Source organism: Ursus arctos, unplaced genomic scaffold (genome assembly GCF_023065955.2).
Source record: "Ursus arctos isolate Adak ecotype North America unplaced genomic scaffold, UrsArc2.0 scaffold_6, whole genome shotgun sequence".
NCBI classification, from domain to species: Eukaryota; Metazoa; Chordata; class Mammalia; order Carnivora; family Ursidae; genus Ursus; species Ursus arctos.
In genome coordinates this window covers 7,396,770-7,413,389 of record NW_026623078.1, presented here as the reverse complement: position 1 = coordinate 7,413,389, position 16,620 = coordinate 7,396,770, and the positions used below count along the sequence as shown (strand labels likewise).

General features: G+C 45.1%; 1 protein-coding gene across 8 annotated transcripts in view; it reads left to right on the top strand.

The window, feature by feature from the left end:
* Positions 1-16,620, top strand: part of LOC113250087 (uncharacterized) — an 80,419-nt gene that overhangs the window by 45,355 nt on the left and 18,444 nt on the right. For 6 of the 8 annotated variants that reach the window (XR_008957757.1, XM_057307777.1, XM_057307779.1 and 3 more), the window contains 3 exons: positions 6,713-6,759; positions 7,569-7,739; positions 12,779-12,999. Coding sequence is in view for 7 of the 8 variants with exons in the window: in XM_057307777.1 (XP_057163760.1) it covers positions 12,957-12,999 (43 nt within the window). In the remaining variant the exon portion in view is untranslated. The remainder of the gene's footprint in view (positions 1-6,712; positions 6,760-7,568; positions 7,740-12,778; positions 13,000-16,620) is intronic. The other 2 variants (XM_057307776.1, XM_057307774.1) reach the window with 2 other exon arrangements.

The following is a 16,620-nucleotide window of genomic DNA, read 5'->3' as shown; positions in this document are numbered from 1 at the left end:
AGTGTTGAGGTCCCCTACTATTAGCATATTTTTATCTCTATGTCTCTTTACTGTTGTTAAGAGTTGGCTTGTCTATCTTCCTGCTCCCCTGTTGGGGGCATATATATTTATAATTGTCATATCCACTTGTTGGATACATCTTTTAAGAATAATATAGTACCCTTCTGTGTCTCTAACTGTAGTCTTTAGTTTAAAATCCAATCTGTTTGAGATGAGAATTGTTACTCCAGCTTTCTTTTGAGGTCCATTGGCATGAAAGATGGTATTCCATCCCTTTACTTTCAGGCTGGATGTATCTTTAGGTTCAAAATGAGTCTCTTGTAGACAGTGAATGGATGGGTCATGTCTTTTTATCCAATCTGCAAACCTGTGGCATTATGGGAGCATTTAGGCCATTTACATTGAGACTGATTATTGAGAGAGGATTTTAATGATGCCATGTTGCCAGTAAAGTCTTTGTTTCTATAGATTGTGACTTTCTGTTCTGTATCACTCTTGGGGCCTTTTTACTTTTCTAGAACCCCCCTTAATATCTCCTGTAGGGCTGGTTTCGTGGTTACGAATTTGGTTAATGACTGTGGATTCTGGAAGGTCTTTATCTCTCCATCAATGCTGAATGACGGCCTTGCTGGATAAAGGATCCTTGGCTGCATATTTTTCTCTGAAAGAGCTTTAAAAATGCACCCTCCCAACCCTTTCTCTCATTCCAGGTCTGTGTAGACAGGTCTGACATAATTCTGATACCTTTGCCTTGGTACGTGAGAAATTTCTTTGCCCTGGCCGCTTTCAATAGTGTATCCTTGGATCTAATATTTGTGAGTGCACTATGACGTGACGTGGCTTAGGTTTGTCGTGGTTGAAGTGGGAGGGGTCCTCTCTGCCTCTTGGACACGAATGTTTGTTTCCCTTGCTAGATTAGGGAACTTTTCAGGTACAATTTGTTCAAATATCTCTTCCAGGCCTCTGTTTTTCTCCACCCCTTCGGATGATTCTGACATTGGAACGTTTCATTGAGACAGTAATCTCCCGTAACCTACATTCCTGAGTGTGGATTTTTTTGAGTCCAGATTCTTGTCTAGCTTTCTCTTCTACTAACCCATCTTCCAATTTGCTGATATGTTCTTCTGCCTCATTCACCCTGGCCGTCAGAGTCTCTAATTTTGACTGCATTTGGCTCATAGAATTTTTAATTTCTGCCAGATTCACTCTCATTTCCGCCCTTAGAGATTCTATATTCTCATTAACATTTTTGTTAATACTTTTTTGAAGTCTACACATCATCTTGACCATTGTTACTCTGAACTCCATTTCTGATAATTTCATTCTATCCATATCCATTAGTTCTGTGGCAGAGGCCACAGACTCATTGTCTTTTCTTTGCTGGGGGTGATTTCTCCTTCTCGTCATTCTGATGAGGAGAGGTTGCAGGGTTGTCCAGAGCCCAAATTATTGACCGAGACACAGGCCGTGTGCCCTTGTTTTATAGGGATCTTAGGGATGTGGGCTTCTTGATTTTTCAGCCTGCCTTCTGGGGGAGGAGCCTGCCACGCCAATACTCAGGCAACCCTGTTTGAGTAGCGTCTCCATGTCACCTGCAAAGGGGGATGGGGATGGGCACACTGTGAGCCGGTATTTCCAGGCTTTTGTTCTCAGGTGGCTTTCCCTGGCGGTTTTCTTTGCCTCTTCTGAGAGTCAGAGCAGCAGTGGCCGAACCTCAGCCTCTGTCTCAGAACAGAGGGATCGTGGACCGTTCTCCACTGATGTTCTGGCCAATTTAACTCTGATTCTATTGGTGTTGCTCAACCCTTCAGCATCCCGGGAAGTGCACCCCATACCCAGCGTCGCAGCCCTCACCTCCAGGGCACGTCTCTGTCCTTTGTGTTTCTAACACTGCCAGCCGCCAGCCGCCCCCATGTGCTCCCAGAGCTCCCAGTCTCAGTCTGGTTCCAGTGAGCGCACCGGAGTTCTGGTTTTCAGTCTGGTTGCGCCATTTTGCTGGCTTTAAAATGGGCAGCAGTCATGGGACTCCATCAGTGAAAGCAACCAAGGGCACATGTGTGTGCATTTCTTCAGCCAACATCAACTGAGACCCCACTGTGGGCCATGCTCCATATTAGACGCTGGGAACAAGTTGGCTCTATCCTCGAGGTTCCTAGTGCAGACGACACATGACAAGCCGCCCATACAATGGCTCTGTCTTATTCATGCCTGTATCCCTCATGCCTCACACAGAGCCTAGCATATAGTAGGAACTCAATAAATAGCAATTTCCTTGGAGAGTGGGACAGTGTGGTGGTCAAGTCTCTGGCATTTGGAATTTGGGAACTTGGGTTTGAATTACAGCCTGTCCAGTTATGTGCTGTGCAGCTCTGGGCAGGTCACTTCATCTCTCTGAGAACCAGTTTCCTTGTGGGTAGGATGGGAACTTAGATCACAGGGCCTGTGGGGGGTTAAGGAGCTGATTTTTGAAAAGAGCCTGGCCCGTGCTCAGTGCTCAGATTACACCTACTGGAGTTAATGTGGTCACCGTAATGTCAGTGAGCTCTGGCAAACAATCCAGTCTCCACTCACTTTCTGGAAAGTGAGAAGGGCTGACAGACCACCTCTGTGTCATTTACACTAGAAACCACAAAATCAAAACTGGTGGTTGACCTTCCTTCCCTTCATCTCTCCTTCTTCCCTCCCTCTCCCCTGCTGTGCTCTCCCATTTCAACTCCTCTCTCTGCTTGCTGCCCCCTCCTCCCAAAGAGAGCTACATTCAGGTAGGAATCCAGGGAGGAGGTTTCCGGGAGCAGTCTGGCTCACCGGCTGCTTTGCAGACTGAGGTGGGAGACTGGGGTTGTGAAATCAGAAAGAAGTAAATATGTGTGATGTTTGTCTTATTTTCTTCATATATCAATGACAAAATAGTAGGAGATATTATGTGGATGGGTTTCAGGTGTGCTCTGCTATTTAAGATGATCTTTCCCCGAGACCTGCTCTTTTCTGCTCTGCATCTGCCAAGCAGCAAACCTGGCTCATGTTTGAATCTCGTGTGTTGGGAACTGAGCAGGGGAGTTACTGGGTCGGGTGTGGTATGACCCCTGCTAGAGGCGGTCTGGTGGGACACAGTCTGTCCCGCACACTTGAGCTGGAGACAGAGTGCTTCCCTGTGATCCAGGTGCGGGAGGTGCTGGGGACCCTCTCCCTCTGCACCTTCGGGTCTCGGACCGGCCCCTGCAGGGGCCGCCCTCAGGTCTGCCCTGGGGGAAAGGGCGCTGCCATGGAGGGTGGCACAGAAAACTTTCCCTGTGGGGCTCCTGCACTGCTCCTGGGTCCTGCTGCAGAAGCAAGGTGGGAGGCACGCCCCGGAGCACATCTCTCTCCTCCTCTCCTTGCCCACATCCCCGGTCCTGGGATCAGAATAAAACCTGCACTTGGCTCCGTGGGAGAGAGGCCCGGGTGTAGTGGCCCGGAGACCCTCCCCGGCTGGCGGGAATTCTAGAGGCCTGTGTGAAGGCTGCTGGGTTGGCTGCACACAATGGCTCTCACGGTCCCACTGAGCTCCTGGGACCAGCCAGGCCCAGGACAGAGGCTCTGAGCACCAGAGCCAGAATCCCTGCTCTTGTCAAACTTGCTGCTCCAGCTACACAGCGATGGGCCTGCTTCCCAGCTCGTGGTCACAGCCCACCCTGGGTCCTCCCCTCAGGCCTGCCCGGGGCCTCCCCAGTCCTTCCAGGGCTCAGCTCTGGGGGCAAATGCTGGCAGGCACGGGTGTGGGTGGGGCCGCACCTGCTGTAGAGCCCCTGTCACACCCCTGACAGAGGAGAGGAATTTGGACAAGTTAGTTTCCTTTCTTGCCTCTGTGGAGACGTGTGGAGGGCCTGGGTCACCTCGCAGCAGCGTTTCTCAGGCTCTGGAGATGACTCGTGTACATGAGAACCAAACGATGCACTCAGATGGGAAGGAAATTCCATGCAGCGCGAATTCAGAATATGTTAAGCAGTTAGGATTAAAATTGCATACATTTCACTTTCCACTTTTGTAAAAAAATAAAACAAATACAACTTGTATTATAGTTGAAAAAGCAGTGTCTTCTGTCCCCTCTTCTTGCGGGAATATATAAAGGCATAAGAGTAATGATGCTAACATGAGGTGTACTGATTGGCTTTTACCTGAAAGTCACAGGCAGGATTTGATGATGAGTGAGGAAGAAGAAGGAATGCGAGCAAGGAAAAGAGGGCAGTTTCAGGTCTCTGTCCATTATGCAGGTGCCGGTGTCAGGATGGGTTGTACTGCAGGTGGGTTGGGGGCAGGGTCCCCACTCTCAGCCTCTGTCGTCAGACTCCCTCTCCTCACAGGCCCAGAGGGTGGGACTTGGCCTTTCTCACCTGGAGTTAAGTACATTAACTTCCCCAGTGGGAGCTTTGCATAGAGAGGAGCTTCCCTGCCTTCCCCTGGGACCGTGGTGAAGCTTCCTTGTCCACAGGATAGTTTCTGTACTGGAAGGTGGGTTGGACTCTGTGTTTCAGCAGCTCACTTAGCAGGGCCCAATTCCTTCCTCTTGTCCCTGGACGTGCGTTCCAGAACCCAGGACTCTAGATCCCTGATCTTGGACACCAGCTCCCCCAACTGACCCTGTGTCCTGATCTCATTCTTCTGAGTGACCACAGGGCAGAAGGGACACGACAAACCTTTCCCATGGGGCTCCTTCATCCATGAATTGATGCACTAGTGGCCGCAGATATAAGCACAGTTTAGGTACATAGCTTTTTCTAGATAACCTAGGCAGATGAGACATTTGCTTCGTTCTTTAAAATGTTCGGCCAGACCCGCTCTCGGGAATAATAAGTATACTGGAGTTTCCTAATGACCCAAATGACCATGAGGGCTTGAGGTTTTATCCTCTTTGCTTGCATAGACCTGTCACGTACCTAGTATTTCTCATCCCTCTACAAGAATATGGCCTATAGCATAATACAAATATGAATATGAATATAAATATAAATAAATGACTCTTGGCCCGGAACTTCTGATATCTGAGATGCTATTTAGAATAAATGGTGCAATTGGTCATTCAGCTTTGACCTGAGCTGGTGAAATGAACCAGATCTGGGGTGTCCGATATCGTAGCCACCAACTACCGTTGGCCTTCGAGCACCTGGAATTCAGCTCACCTGAATTGAGATGTGCTCTGAGTGTAAAATGCACACTGGATGCTGAAACCAGAATAAGAAAGAGAACTTAAATTATTTTATTGAGATTTTTAAAACACTGTCTCATTCACGTAAATGCATGTTGGTGTGATACCATTTTTCCAATTACAATTCTTTTGACTTTTCTCCTTTTACTGTGTGTAATGTGGCTACTAGAAAAGTTGTGATTGACGCAGGTGGGTCACATTAGATGTCTGCCAGATGCCTCCAGCTCGGGAAGCTGGTCCCACCTGGCCGCCACTCAGACCCGGAACAGCAGCTGATGGGTGGAAGCAGTCAATGGGGAGCTCAGTTCAGCATCTCGTGGGACAGTCCAAGCTATGATCTGGTTAAGGAAAAGGAAGACTGGGTCATCTCTCCATCGTGGGTATTGAAAATCTAGTCCTGCCCACAGCTCCGGGAGCAGAGAGCCCGAGTGCCCCCAGTGTCTCTAGGTGCACACGCTGTGCTTGGAATTGAGTTGGGCTCAGAAACACTTGCTGTATTAGTAAAATACTTCATTCCCCAGACTTTGCTCTCTCATATTTGCCTTTTGTAGAACCTGAGAAGTTAAAAACAAAATTGCACAAGATTGGGTGTGTCCTCTGTGAGATTCTTCTTGGGTCTTCCACTCCCTCCAAAGGTGACTCGGTTCTGGAACAAGAATGATGCACAAGGGGCACTTTTTGTGAAAGTGTTCTCTTCCCACCTACCATACCAGCATTCACCTCTTGAATCTGATTCATTTTAATTTAATTCTAGGAGAAAAGCGATTTGCTGATGACAGAAAGCTTGTGCCACAAATGGTTTTATTCAGCATTGGCCAAAATTTCAAAGGGAGACACACGTTCAGAAAATTTGAATTTGGGTATTTACAAATCTCAAGAATTGCCTGTGGCCAATAAGTACATTTTTTTTCTTGTCTTCTGGACAAAATCAGTCATGTACTTAATTTCATCAACATTACTCCATATATATTACTCCATATATATACTTGTAAAAATTCATGCTTCATCATTAATCCACACCATGGAAGGTAAAATTCCAATTTCAACTCGACTCATATTTTCTTAACATTAAAGCCTTCAGCTTTACTAATTAATAGCCACCCGTCACTAATATTGGTACAAATTCTCTTTCACTTTAGCTCAGCTATTTAGAACGTGCAGGTCCAGACTGATGGACACACAACTTATTTGCTAAGGAATCATGGGGAACCAAGTGAGGGGGATGGCATTTGGCTCTGCTTCGTTCCCATCCTCTGAGATGGATTCTTCACGTTGATTTTATTGCCACTCAGTGACTAAAAAAAGAAATCTCTTATTGCTACCATGTTTTATTGCACAGTGAAATATAAAAATACAGGTGTATCAAAACCATGAAGCCAAATATATATTTGAGATTCAAAATATGGGAAGGTCATAACAACAGTTCATAAATTATACATATTTTAAATATCCTTTTTGGCGAACCCTCAGAGAAATTTGAGGGGTTTTGTTGTTGTGCCTCACTTATTTTGTGTTTTTCTCTTCAAATAGAGAAAGCCCTGGTGGATTTTCAGGCTTGAGTGACACCTGAACTTTTGGTGAGTCCAGTGGTCGCAAACACAGCTGGCCGCTAGGTGGTGCTGCGTCTGAAACTATGCCAGCTCTTCCCTCTTCTCTGTCCCCACCCAGGCTTACCCCCTCCTCCATTCTACTATCTGAAATACCCAGCAGAGGGCAAGGACCCATCTGATTCCACAACTGCTCAGTTTAGTAAACATTTCTGTCTCTTGATAATGAGGGGTATCTTCACCACCCGCTCCTCACAAGACTACTAAAAATTAGAGCAGTTTAAACTCATAGGTAAATGTTCAGCCTGCCTTCTTTCTGGAAACCTTTATCCTTTTTATAGGGAGGAGAGCGGCAGAGGAAGAGGGAGAGAGAGAATCTTTTTTTATTTTGTTTTATTTTAAAGATTTTATTTATTTATTTGACCCAGAAAGAGACAGCCAGAGAGAGAGGGAACACAAGCAGGGGGAGTGGGAGAGGAAGAAGCAGGCTCCCAGCAGAGGATCCTGATGGGGGGCTCGATCCCAGACCTCTGGGATCACACCTTTAGCCGAAGGCAGACACTTAATGACTGCACCACCCTGAGATCATGACCCGAGTCAAAATTGAGAGTCAGACATTGAAGTGACTAAGCTACCCAGGCGCCCCATTAAACCTTAATGACATGGCAAAACTTGGCTAAATCCAGTCTCCCCTCAATTATTCCTACCTGTAGGAACCTTTCCTTTTGTCCCAAGACAAATCATTTCTTTATGTTGCTCTCCCAGGACAACTTATAAATGCTGCTGCTTCTTCTTTCTCCCTTCTCTCTTTTTAAAAAGATTTTATTTATTTATTTTAGAGTGAGAGCACTCACAAGCAGCGAGAGGAGCAGAGAGAGAGAGAGAGAGAGAGAGAGAGGAATATACTCCTTCCTGAGTGTGGAACTGACACAGGGCTGAATACCAGGACCCTGAGATCATGGCCTGAGCTGAAACCAAGAATCCAACGCCCATCCGACTGAAACACCCAGGTACCCAACTTATAAACATTTCTAATAGAATCGGTTACTATTCTTTTCTTTTTGGATGGGTGTGGTCTTAATTCTTTTTGAATGAGACAAATTTAATAGCTGGGTCTGTGGTCTTGATTTTGGACATCAACTACAAGGAGTATTCAGCAAAAAGTAGACAACAAATAGTTATTACTGGATTGATGTAGAATTTAATTTTATAACTTGAAATCAATCTGATTTCCCTTATATTATCTCTTGATTTTCATGCTCCCTACACTTTCCTGCTTATCTAGGAGTAATGTAAAACAATATAACATAATTGAAGGGAGAAAACTTGATTGGACATTATGCAAAGAATAAACCAAAGGTCATTTACCTAAGTTGTGGTACGATGTCAAGAAGGGAAATATGAAGATGTTATGAAAATTATTTGTAATTTCCCATCTCAGAAGTAAAGTCTACAATTCTCATTATTCTTGGACATTTTCAAATGTATCCAAACTTGTGGTGAACAAAAGAAAGCAAATATGAAACTCATGAGTTGCAATATTTAGAAATGGTGGTTGGATTTGACTATGAGGCACACAACCTTCTAACAGGCTATACATGCTGTGGGGTCACACTTTGGTCAGCCACCCGCAGATTTAAAACTCATACACTTTATTAGCATTAACAAGGGGGTGAAAAATTGTGTGAAATGGCTGATCAGCAATAATTGTTCTGTGAATATGAATTTTAGTTTGGATAAAAGACATGATATGATTTACTGAAACTTTAGATGTCTCGTTTCTATTATGCTCTCTTGCAAAATTTTCAAAAAGGAAAGGCTGTTGTCCAATTTCGGGAGGTCTGGGGCCTGTTCCAGTTTGTCTAACAATGCTTGAAAATACATATTTGCAATCATGGAGAAAAAAAGTTGGGGAGAAATGACTGGGTCCAGAGAGTGAGCTTTGAGAGAATACTTCCCAAAACACTTTTAATACTTTGAAAAAATTGATATATAAGAATAGGTGTATTCCTTTTTACATCAGTGGGGTCTGTGACTAATTCCATAGAGATAGATATTGACCGTTTAATATTGGGTTAAAAGAGATCAGGAGGAATCCCCATTTTCATTCTTTTTTTTTTTAAATGATTTATTTGTACATTTTAGAGAGAGAGAGAGACAGTGTGAGTTGGAGGAGCAGAGTGAGAGGGAGAATCTCAAGCAGACTCCATGTTGAATGCAGAGCCCAATGCAGGGCTCCCCTAGGAACCCCCATTTTTCTTAAAGGGGGTTAGCAGACATGGCTTAAGACAGGGCTTCTCAACCTTGGCTCTGTTGACATTTGGGGCAAGGGAACTCTTGTGGGAGCTGCAGGGAGCCTGGTAGCGTGTGGAGCAGCATCCCTGGCCTCTACCCATCAAATGCCAGTAGCACCCGCCCCACAGTTGGGAACGTTCAATGTACCCAGACATTGCCGAGTGTTCCCTGGGAGCCAAAGCACTCCCTGCTTGGGGACCACTGGAAGCCAATATAATGTGTCCAGAGAACTGGGAAGATACACCCACTGGGTATAATATTCTATTATGTACCCCTTAATGGAGTAAAAATAATCTCAGACCAAAGAGACATTGACGGGATATGAATACAGGGAGAACAAGAACACCAATGCAAGCCTCATCACTGTGTAAATGCCTGGAGGCCAGGATTCAAGGCGAGTAGAGAGGAGCCCAAATTAATTTATTTTCATTCATTAAAATGATTGATAATCATTCATTCCATTCATGGGTTTCTCACATTCTACAGAGGGTGGCTAAGGCAAGAGCAAGATGGAAAGTTTAGACGAGGTTGATTAAATTGTTACTGAGCCACTACCACCCATGCCTGGCAACATGTACGTAATTTTGTCCCACATTGACTCTGGGTTTGAGAATCCCAGGCACAGATGTGAGTCTCAGCACTCAGTCTGAAGAAGTGGATTATTTCAGGATGTTCATAAATCAAAGTGCAGTATAGCCTGAGACAGCCTGAACAGCACTGGCCAATAGGATTCCATGATGTAAACGATCTCTGTCTGCCCCGTCCAATATGGTAGCACCAGCTCGGAGTGGCTCTTGAGCCCTTGAAATGTGGCCACCTTTCTTGTGTCACATGTGGAAATGTGAACATTTGGGGGATAGTGAATTAAAAATACATTGTTTAGTGTGCCTGGGTGGCTCAGTTGGTTTAAAGACCATCTCTTGATCTCAGCTCAGGTCTTGATGGTTGTGTGTTTCACTCAGTATAATACATTCCAGTTCCGTCCAGGTCGATGTAAGTGGTAAGAATTCATCCTTTCGAATGGCTGAGTCATATTCCTTTTTATACATGGAGCCTATCTTCTTTATCCATCCACTTGTGGATATGAGTCATTCTAGTGAAATTATCAACCCTAAGGAGGGGGTCTGAGGGAATACCTGACCTTGTGGTTGGGCAGAAGTGTGGGTAGCTTGAACACCCCATTTCTGACTGTCCTCTGCAGTGGGGACAGACTTGTGGGACTGAGCCCTGAAATCCGTGGAGTATGAATTGAATTGTTGGAGAACTTGGCGAGTTGGTTGTGGCTGGTGTCAGGAAATAGAGCACACGGGTGTACTTGAAACATGAACACATCTCCTCCCTCCACTGCACCAATTGACTACATAAAGCCCCCCCCCCCCATGGGGGTCCTCTGTGCTCTGTGGTCTCTTGGAAGAATGGAGTCAGGTTCGACTGGCAGTAGGGGAAGTTGGTTTCCAAGATCAAAGATGTGGAGCCTAGCTGAGGGCTATTCCCTAGGTGAAGCCATGGATGCCGAAATGACCCCACTGCCCCCTTCCTCACTAAGGACTCAGAGATTGTGATATCACAGTTGGTTCCCCACGAAAGGTGGGAATTATCTGACTTTGGGCATTTTATGGGCCTGTGCCCCTCAGTCCCAAGTGCAGAGTAGAGTGACCTGGTAGGTCTCTGATAAAGACTGACGGTTGAGATCTGCTCTGGACACAAGTGAGCCACCCGACAGAGTCCATTATCAGGACAGATCGGTTTCTCTTGAGACATCTATTCTTTGGAGGAGCGATCGCCTCATACACTCTTCCTTTCCTGTTGCTTCCCTACCTCCTTTGGTCTCTTGATTGGTGCCCTTGTGGAAGTTCTCCCTGCCATGCCAAACCTCAGGTGGAATCTATTCCCTATGGAAAGCACCTTCCTCATCTCTTGATTTCCCTCGCAAGACATGTAACACAGTCTTGTCCTTTTTCTTGGCTTTGTGGGGGGAAAATGATACTACTAATGTGTGTCTTAACCTTTTGATATGGAAAAGGGTGTGGCTATCCCAGAGTGCAAAAAAAAGCAAAGGCTTCAGAAATCATACTGCCCCCTATGTCTGGTCTTGCTTATTTCCCTCCTTACAACATTTTTACTGATTCACTGCTTAATGATCGTGAGACAAGGTCTCTCTTATAGGCATCATTAATTGAGTCCTGAGTTCAATGTTCAGAACAGATTTCTGTGGGAAGGTTTATTGACTGTGGAAAGAGCAGAGATAAGCCACTGAAATGCAAAAGGAATATGTGGGCCTCTTCTATGTCCAGGCTCTGCATTCTGACCAGTGGCTGAATTTGTTTTTTCTCTCCAGTGGGTATGACCTCAGATGTAGATACACCCAATGACAACCTCATGATTTCTGCTACCCTGAGGAGTGTCCAAAGTGGGCATTCGGTTCAGATAGAATCTGAAAGAGGTGCTGAGAGGTTCAGCTACACAACTGGCATCATGGACTCCCCTTGGTTGCCCTCTGGCCACCCTACTGGGAAGTAGATCTGGGGAACATGCAAAGAATAGATGTGGGCATTTGCAAAGAATCTGTTCACTAACACAGGAAGTTCCAACTGCCTGCAAAACTTGGATTCTGGATTGCGGATTTGAGAAATAGAAAGCCCTCGTTTATTTATTGGCACTGGGCCTAGGGCTGCTCTTTTCATGGACCCCAAGTTCTACCTAGTGGGGATCATCCTGGGTGTGGATATGTGAAACCTTTCATTTTCTAACGTCAGCATTGTGTCCTGGATGAATTCCTAACCTTGTGACCAGGTTTACTAAAGTAGTACTTTACCAAAGTAAAGGGGTTGTTTTATGCCATTATTTTCTGGGGCTTGATCTCACGAATCTGAGATCATGACCTGAGCCAAAATTCAGAGTCCAAGGATTCACCAGGTTCCCCGACTACATACAGTTTTTTTTTTTTTTTTTTTTTTTAGCATGTATTGTAGTTGCTTGGTTAAGTCCATGGCACTTGGTTTTGTTCTAAAAGGTTTCCTTCTTTATGTATATTTGGAGCTGGTTCCTTCCATTTCCATTGCTACTTTTCATGAACAGATCAAAATCCTGTGTCTATTGAGTGCCCATCCATGAGCCAGAACACACACTGAACCCTGCATTTTGGGGAGTATTTAAAGTACTTCATTTAGAAAAGTACTAGCTGTATGTATTGCCCTCAACTCGTTCACTATTACAGAAATGCAGTGGTGAAAATACAGTGATATTTCCCCCCTCATTATTCAGGGAAGAGTCTGCTTTACATACACATACTGGCCAAGAGATTCACAAAGGTTGAGAGGTAACTAAGTACGTCCTCTCAGCTATACACAGAGAAAAATCAAGTAGTATGCATAGACGGTGAGAGAATGACATAATTTCATTAGTATATGCTTAGAGAAATATGATTTGAAGAATGGAATTTCTGTGAACACTGTTCTTCATTTCACCTGGGACCCATTTTAAAGTATATTCTAGAAATGTCTGGTGACTCTGGAGGATAGAATGGGTGGGGATGGTGTTTTAAATCAAGAGTGGGACCTCTATTCTCAATCTGTTTTTCTTTTCCCTCTTCACCCTGAAGTTTGGCTAGTGACTCTATTGGGGGGGGTGGCAGGTCATCCCCCCTCATGTCTTTTATTTTCAAAAAAAAAAAAAAAGAGTGAGAAAGTGTGAGACTGGGGTTCAACTTTCGAAACAAAGCGTTTACTCTCCCATGCCCCCCTTGTCTGTGAAGACAGGCCCCTGTCGACACCAGAAGTTGGCCGCTGTGCAGCTGCATTGACTCTGAAAGGTTTATGATGACACCGTTGCCATGGTGACTTGAGCCTCACCTCTGCTGTCCTTTCCAGCTGGGACTCTTTGAGCTGACCTATTCCTAGGGATTGGTGTTTGCTCTGCTGCTCCAACTCAGAATGGGAAATTGCTGTGGTTCCTGCTGTGGTTCCTGCTGTGATGGTATGTTCCTAATGATCTTCTGAATGCTGTTTGCTATGACTCAGTTCACTCTTTCTCAAACTATTTTTCTCATCGTTGAAAATTTCCTCTCTCCCAATTTCATCTACATATGTTTTATAGTTTTGTTTTATCCCTTGATTTCTACTGTTGGTGGTTCTACTGAGCTAGCAGCCTTGGTTTTTGTCCTCCATGGAGAACAATGGACTACTTCCTATGATATCCTGCACCCCTCACTTGTCACCCCTAGGTTCTCAAGGGGGGAAAATACAGCAGTGTCTATGTTCGTTTAAGTTTTTTAAGCATCCTAAATTCTATATTCACATTATGCATTTCTGAAATTTAGAGTGAACCCAGAAAGGTTGATACGGAAGACATTTATCATTATTTTCTCAGTGTCTTACAATGTCTGCCCTGTACCGTTCATCCCCAAAGGGGTATGGATTTCAGGATTTTGGGGACATGTGGGTTCGTTCCTATCAATAGTTGCCCCAAAGAGATCCTCAGAATATGAGAGTCTACATTTCAATTTATGACCCCCAAACACACATTTCCATTTCTAAGAACTTTGGGTGTTATCCAAAATGACATTTTCTAGAGATTTCAATGGTATGCTACCACCCGTCCCATTCAGCACCCCAGACGTAAGTATGGTGACAATAGCATGACCTTTTTTTCTCGGTGCCGCAATGAATAGCCGGCCTTTAATGTATGGTGAAAGATGGGTAACTGGTTAATGGATCGAGTTAATGAGTGATCGATAACCAAGTACACAGATTATTAGTGATGCACAAAGAAAAATAGGTGATGTAGACACAAGAGCAGAGACACACACATTATATATATAAGTATATATGTATATCGAGATGATTGCATATGTTTGCACATAGGATTATAGCTTGAAAACAGAACGTGTCTACATTAAAGTGGTTTTGATGTAATGTGTTTCTTAGTTCTCCTGAACTTTCATCCAGATCTCTTCCCAAAAGCTAAGCTATGTTTTTTTTTCTATGAGTTGACAAGGGTCTCAGGAACTCCTAGTTTGTTTGGAGGCACTTCTATTTGTGCGAGGAATAAATAATGCAAGATGGCATTGTTTCACATGTTTGAAAACACAAGACTTTGTAACAGTGACCCTCCCTTCCTTTACACTGGGATTCATCTCATTTGATCTGCTGACCTTAAGACAGGCAACTGGAACATTTTAGAGAACAGTCATGGATATTTGTGGACAAGGGCCCCAGAAAGTGGATTCAGGGAGACGCAATAGGTTTGCTCGTTTGCTTTTTGTTGTTGTTGTTGTTGTTTGCCTCTGATTCTGTCCAAAGGAAATCGTGTTGGGGTAAAATGCTTGTATTTAGGCAAAGCAGCTGTGTGTCACAGAGCAATGGTCTGGGAACTCAGACTCCCAGATTTGAATCCAGCTCTGGAACTTGTGAAATTGTGAGATCTCAGGCAAGATCTAGACCCTCTAATTCACCTTTCTGAACACGTGACAGGTGTTCATTCTTTCAATGCTCATCACACACTTATGTGATGATTTGTTTCCTCTCCCTGTTCCTCAGGTGGAGGAACGGAGGCACAGAGATGAATGTGACCAGGTTCATGAACTCCTCTAAGTAAAGGAGCCAGGAGGTGAACCCAGGCCTGCAGTCCAGTGCTCGTGCTCTAACTACTGAACCGAACTGCACTTATGACTCAGTCATGGGATCCGTAGTTACTGTGGAAAGAAGCTTTAGCATCTGCATGGATGTCAGGAATTCCCTGAGCCAAGGGGAATCCCAAACACTGTTTGTCATTATGAGGTCACCTCGGTGGTCACATAGCCCAGGGAAGCTCTTGAGCCATAGATGTCCAGATCTTGCCATAGTCATTCATCTGAAAAGGACGTAGAAAGCCTGGTTCATTTGAAGCCATGATTGTGTTCAGTTCAAAGATTCTGAGGGTTTGGAGGCACCGTTTAGGACAAGCCAGTCAAACTCTGTTTGAACACTGGGCTACTTCTCAGCACCTGACCTCAATCTGGTCAGAATGGAGGAGACCCTTTCATGGTGTTTGATGGCATTGTCAGTATGAGTAAGCCCTAGTCATGCCGACATCCTGTGACCTTAGGGACACTGCTGGGACAAGGAAAAATAAGACTCAAAGGACCAGTTCATGATTAACCTTCTGTCCAGAGCTGGTCAGTGCCTGGCCAATCAGTGTCTTGGCATAGTCACTCTTCAGGTTATGGCACAAATAGAATAAGAATAGGGAGCATGCTGGGCGGTGCCTGGCTGGCTCCGCCAGTGGAGCATTTGACTCTTGATCTCAGGGTCGTGAGTTCTGTCCCCATGTTGGGCATGGAGCCTATTTTAAAAACAGAGAGAAAAGAATCGGGGACATAGTGTTGTAGATTTGATAACATTCTCCCCATGAGCCCTAAAAAAATGCTTGAATGCCATGAACTACACACTTTAGGGACACTGACCAACAAGAACTCAAACACTCGTAACAGCCTGCTGTCCATCATCCTTGTTTGGACACGCTTGTCCAGCTGGGCCAGGGAGTGTCCATGCTCCAGTGGGGGCCTTTGCTCCTTCCGGAGCTCTCCCATTGTTGGCTAGTAAGTGCAAGCATGGAGAGAGGCCATGCTTCATGACTATATACACATAGCCTTGCAAAGCAAGACTAGAAGTCAAACAGCATCAAATGAATAATGGTGGTTGGTTTTCAATGATAGAACTTCATTGTTGACAAATCGTCAACAATTGATGAGCTTCCTCACAAAGGATGTGAGATGAAATGCAACAGAAAGTCGTGCTTAGATCTGAATCTAAGTCTCTCAATAAAAGGTTGCTTATTATCACGTGCAAAATTGTATACAGCAGATGATAGATTTAAATGCAAAAGCAGGTCTGGGTGATCCTTACGGAGAGTCGTGATGGGGGAGCTTCTCCAGGGTGTGGGTATGGAAGGGTCCCTCTCTATGTGTCCTTTGTATATTCCCTGATTTTTAAAAAAAAGATTTTATTTGAGAGAGAATGAGAGAGCAGAAGCGGTGAGTAAGGGGGATGTGGGGGGGGGGGAGGAGAAGAGGGACAAGCAGGCACCAAGCAGAGTGCAGAAACAGAGTCCCGGCTCGATCCCAGGACCCTGAGATCATGACCTGAGCCAGGTCAGACACGTGACCCACTGAGCCACACAGGCGCCCCTGAGGGGTCCCTCTCAAAGGAGGTGGGGCTTGGTCCCCCGCCACTGCAGGGTTTAGAGAAGGATGAGGAGTCTATAAAGACTGGATCTGGGGGAGGAAGGAAGGAACAGGGAAGGTGCCCATTCAGAGCCAGTGCAGTCCCGGTTCACTCTTAGCCAGGCCTTAGCCCAGGCAGTTTGGAGACTTACTTAGATCAATACCAGTGAGATACTAGAGGTCATAGGCTTAATTTATTAAACCAGCAAAGCACTAGCCCAGGTGGCCATTTTTCCAGTTAATTCACAGGAACTGCTCAGCCAGGGTTGATCAGTTGAAGGGAAGCTAATTCTTGGTAGAGCTGTCATGTGACAATTAGTTTGGAAAGTCCTGGGTTCTGAATCAGCTTGGGAGCCCCGCAGACCACTGGTCCCTGAGGGTGCTCAAATGGTCCT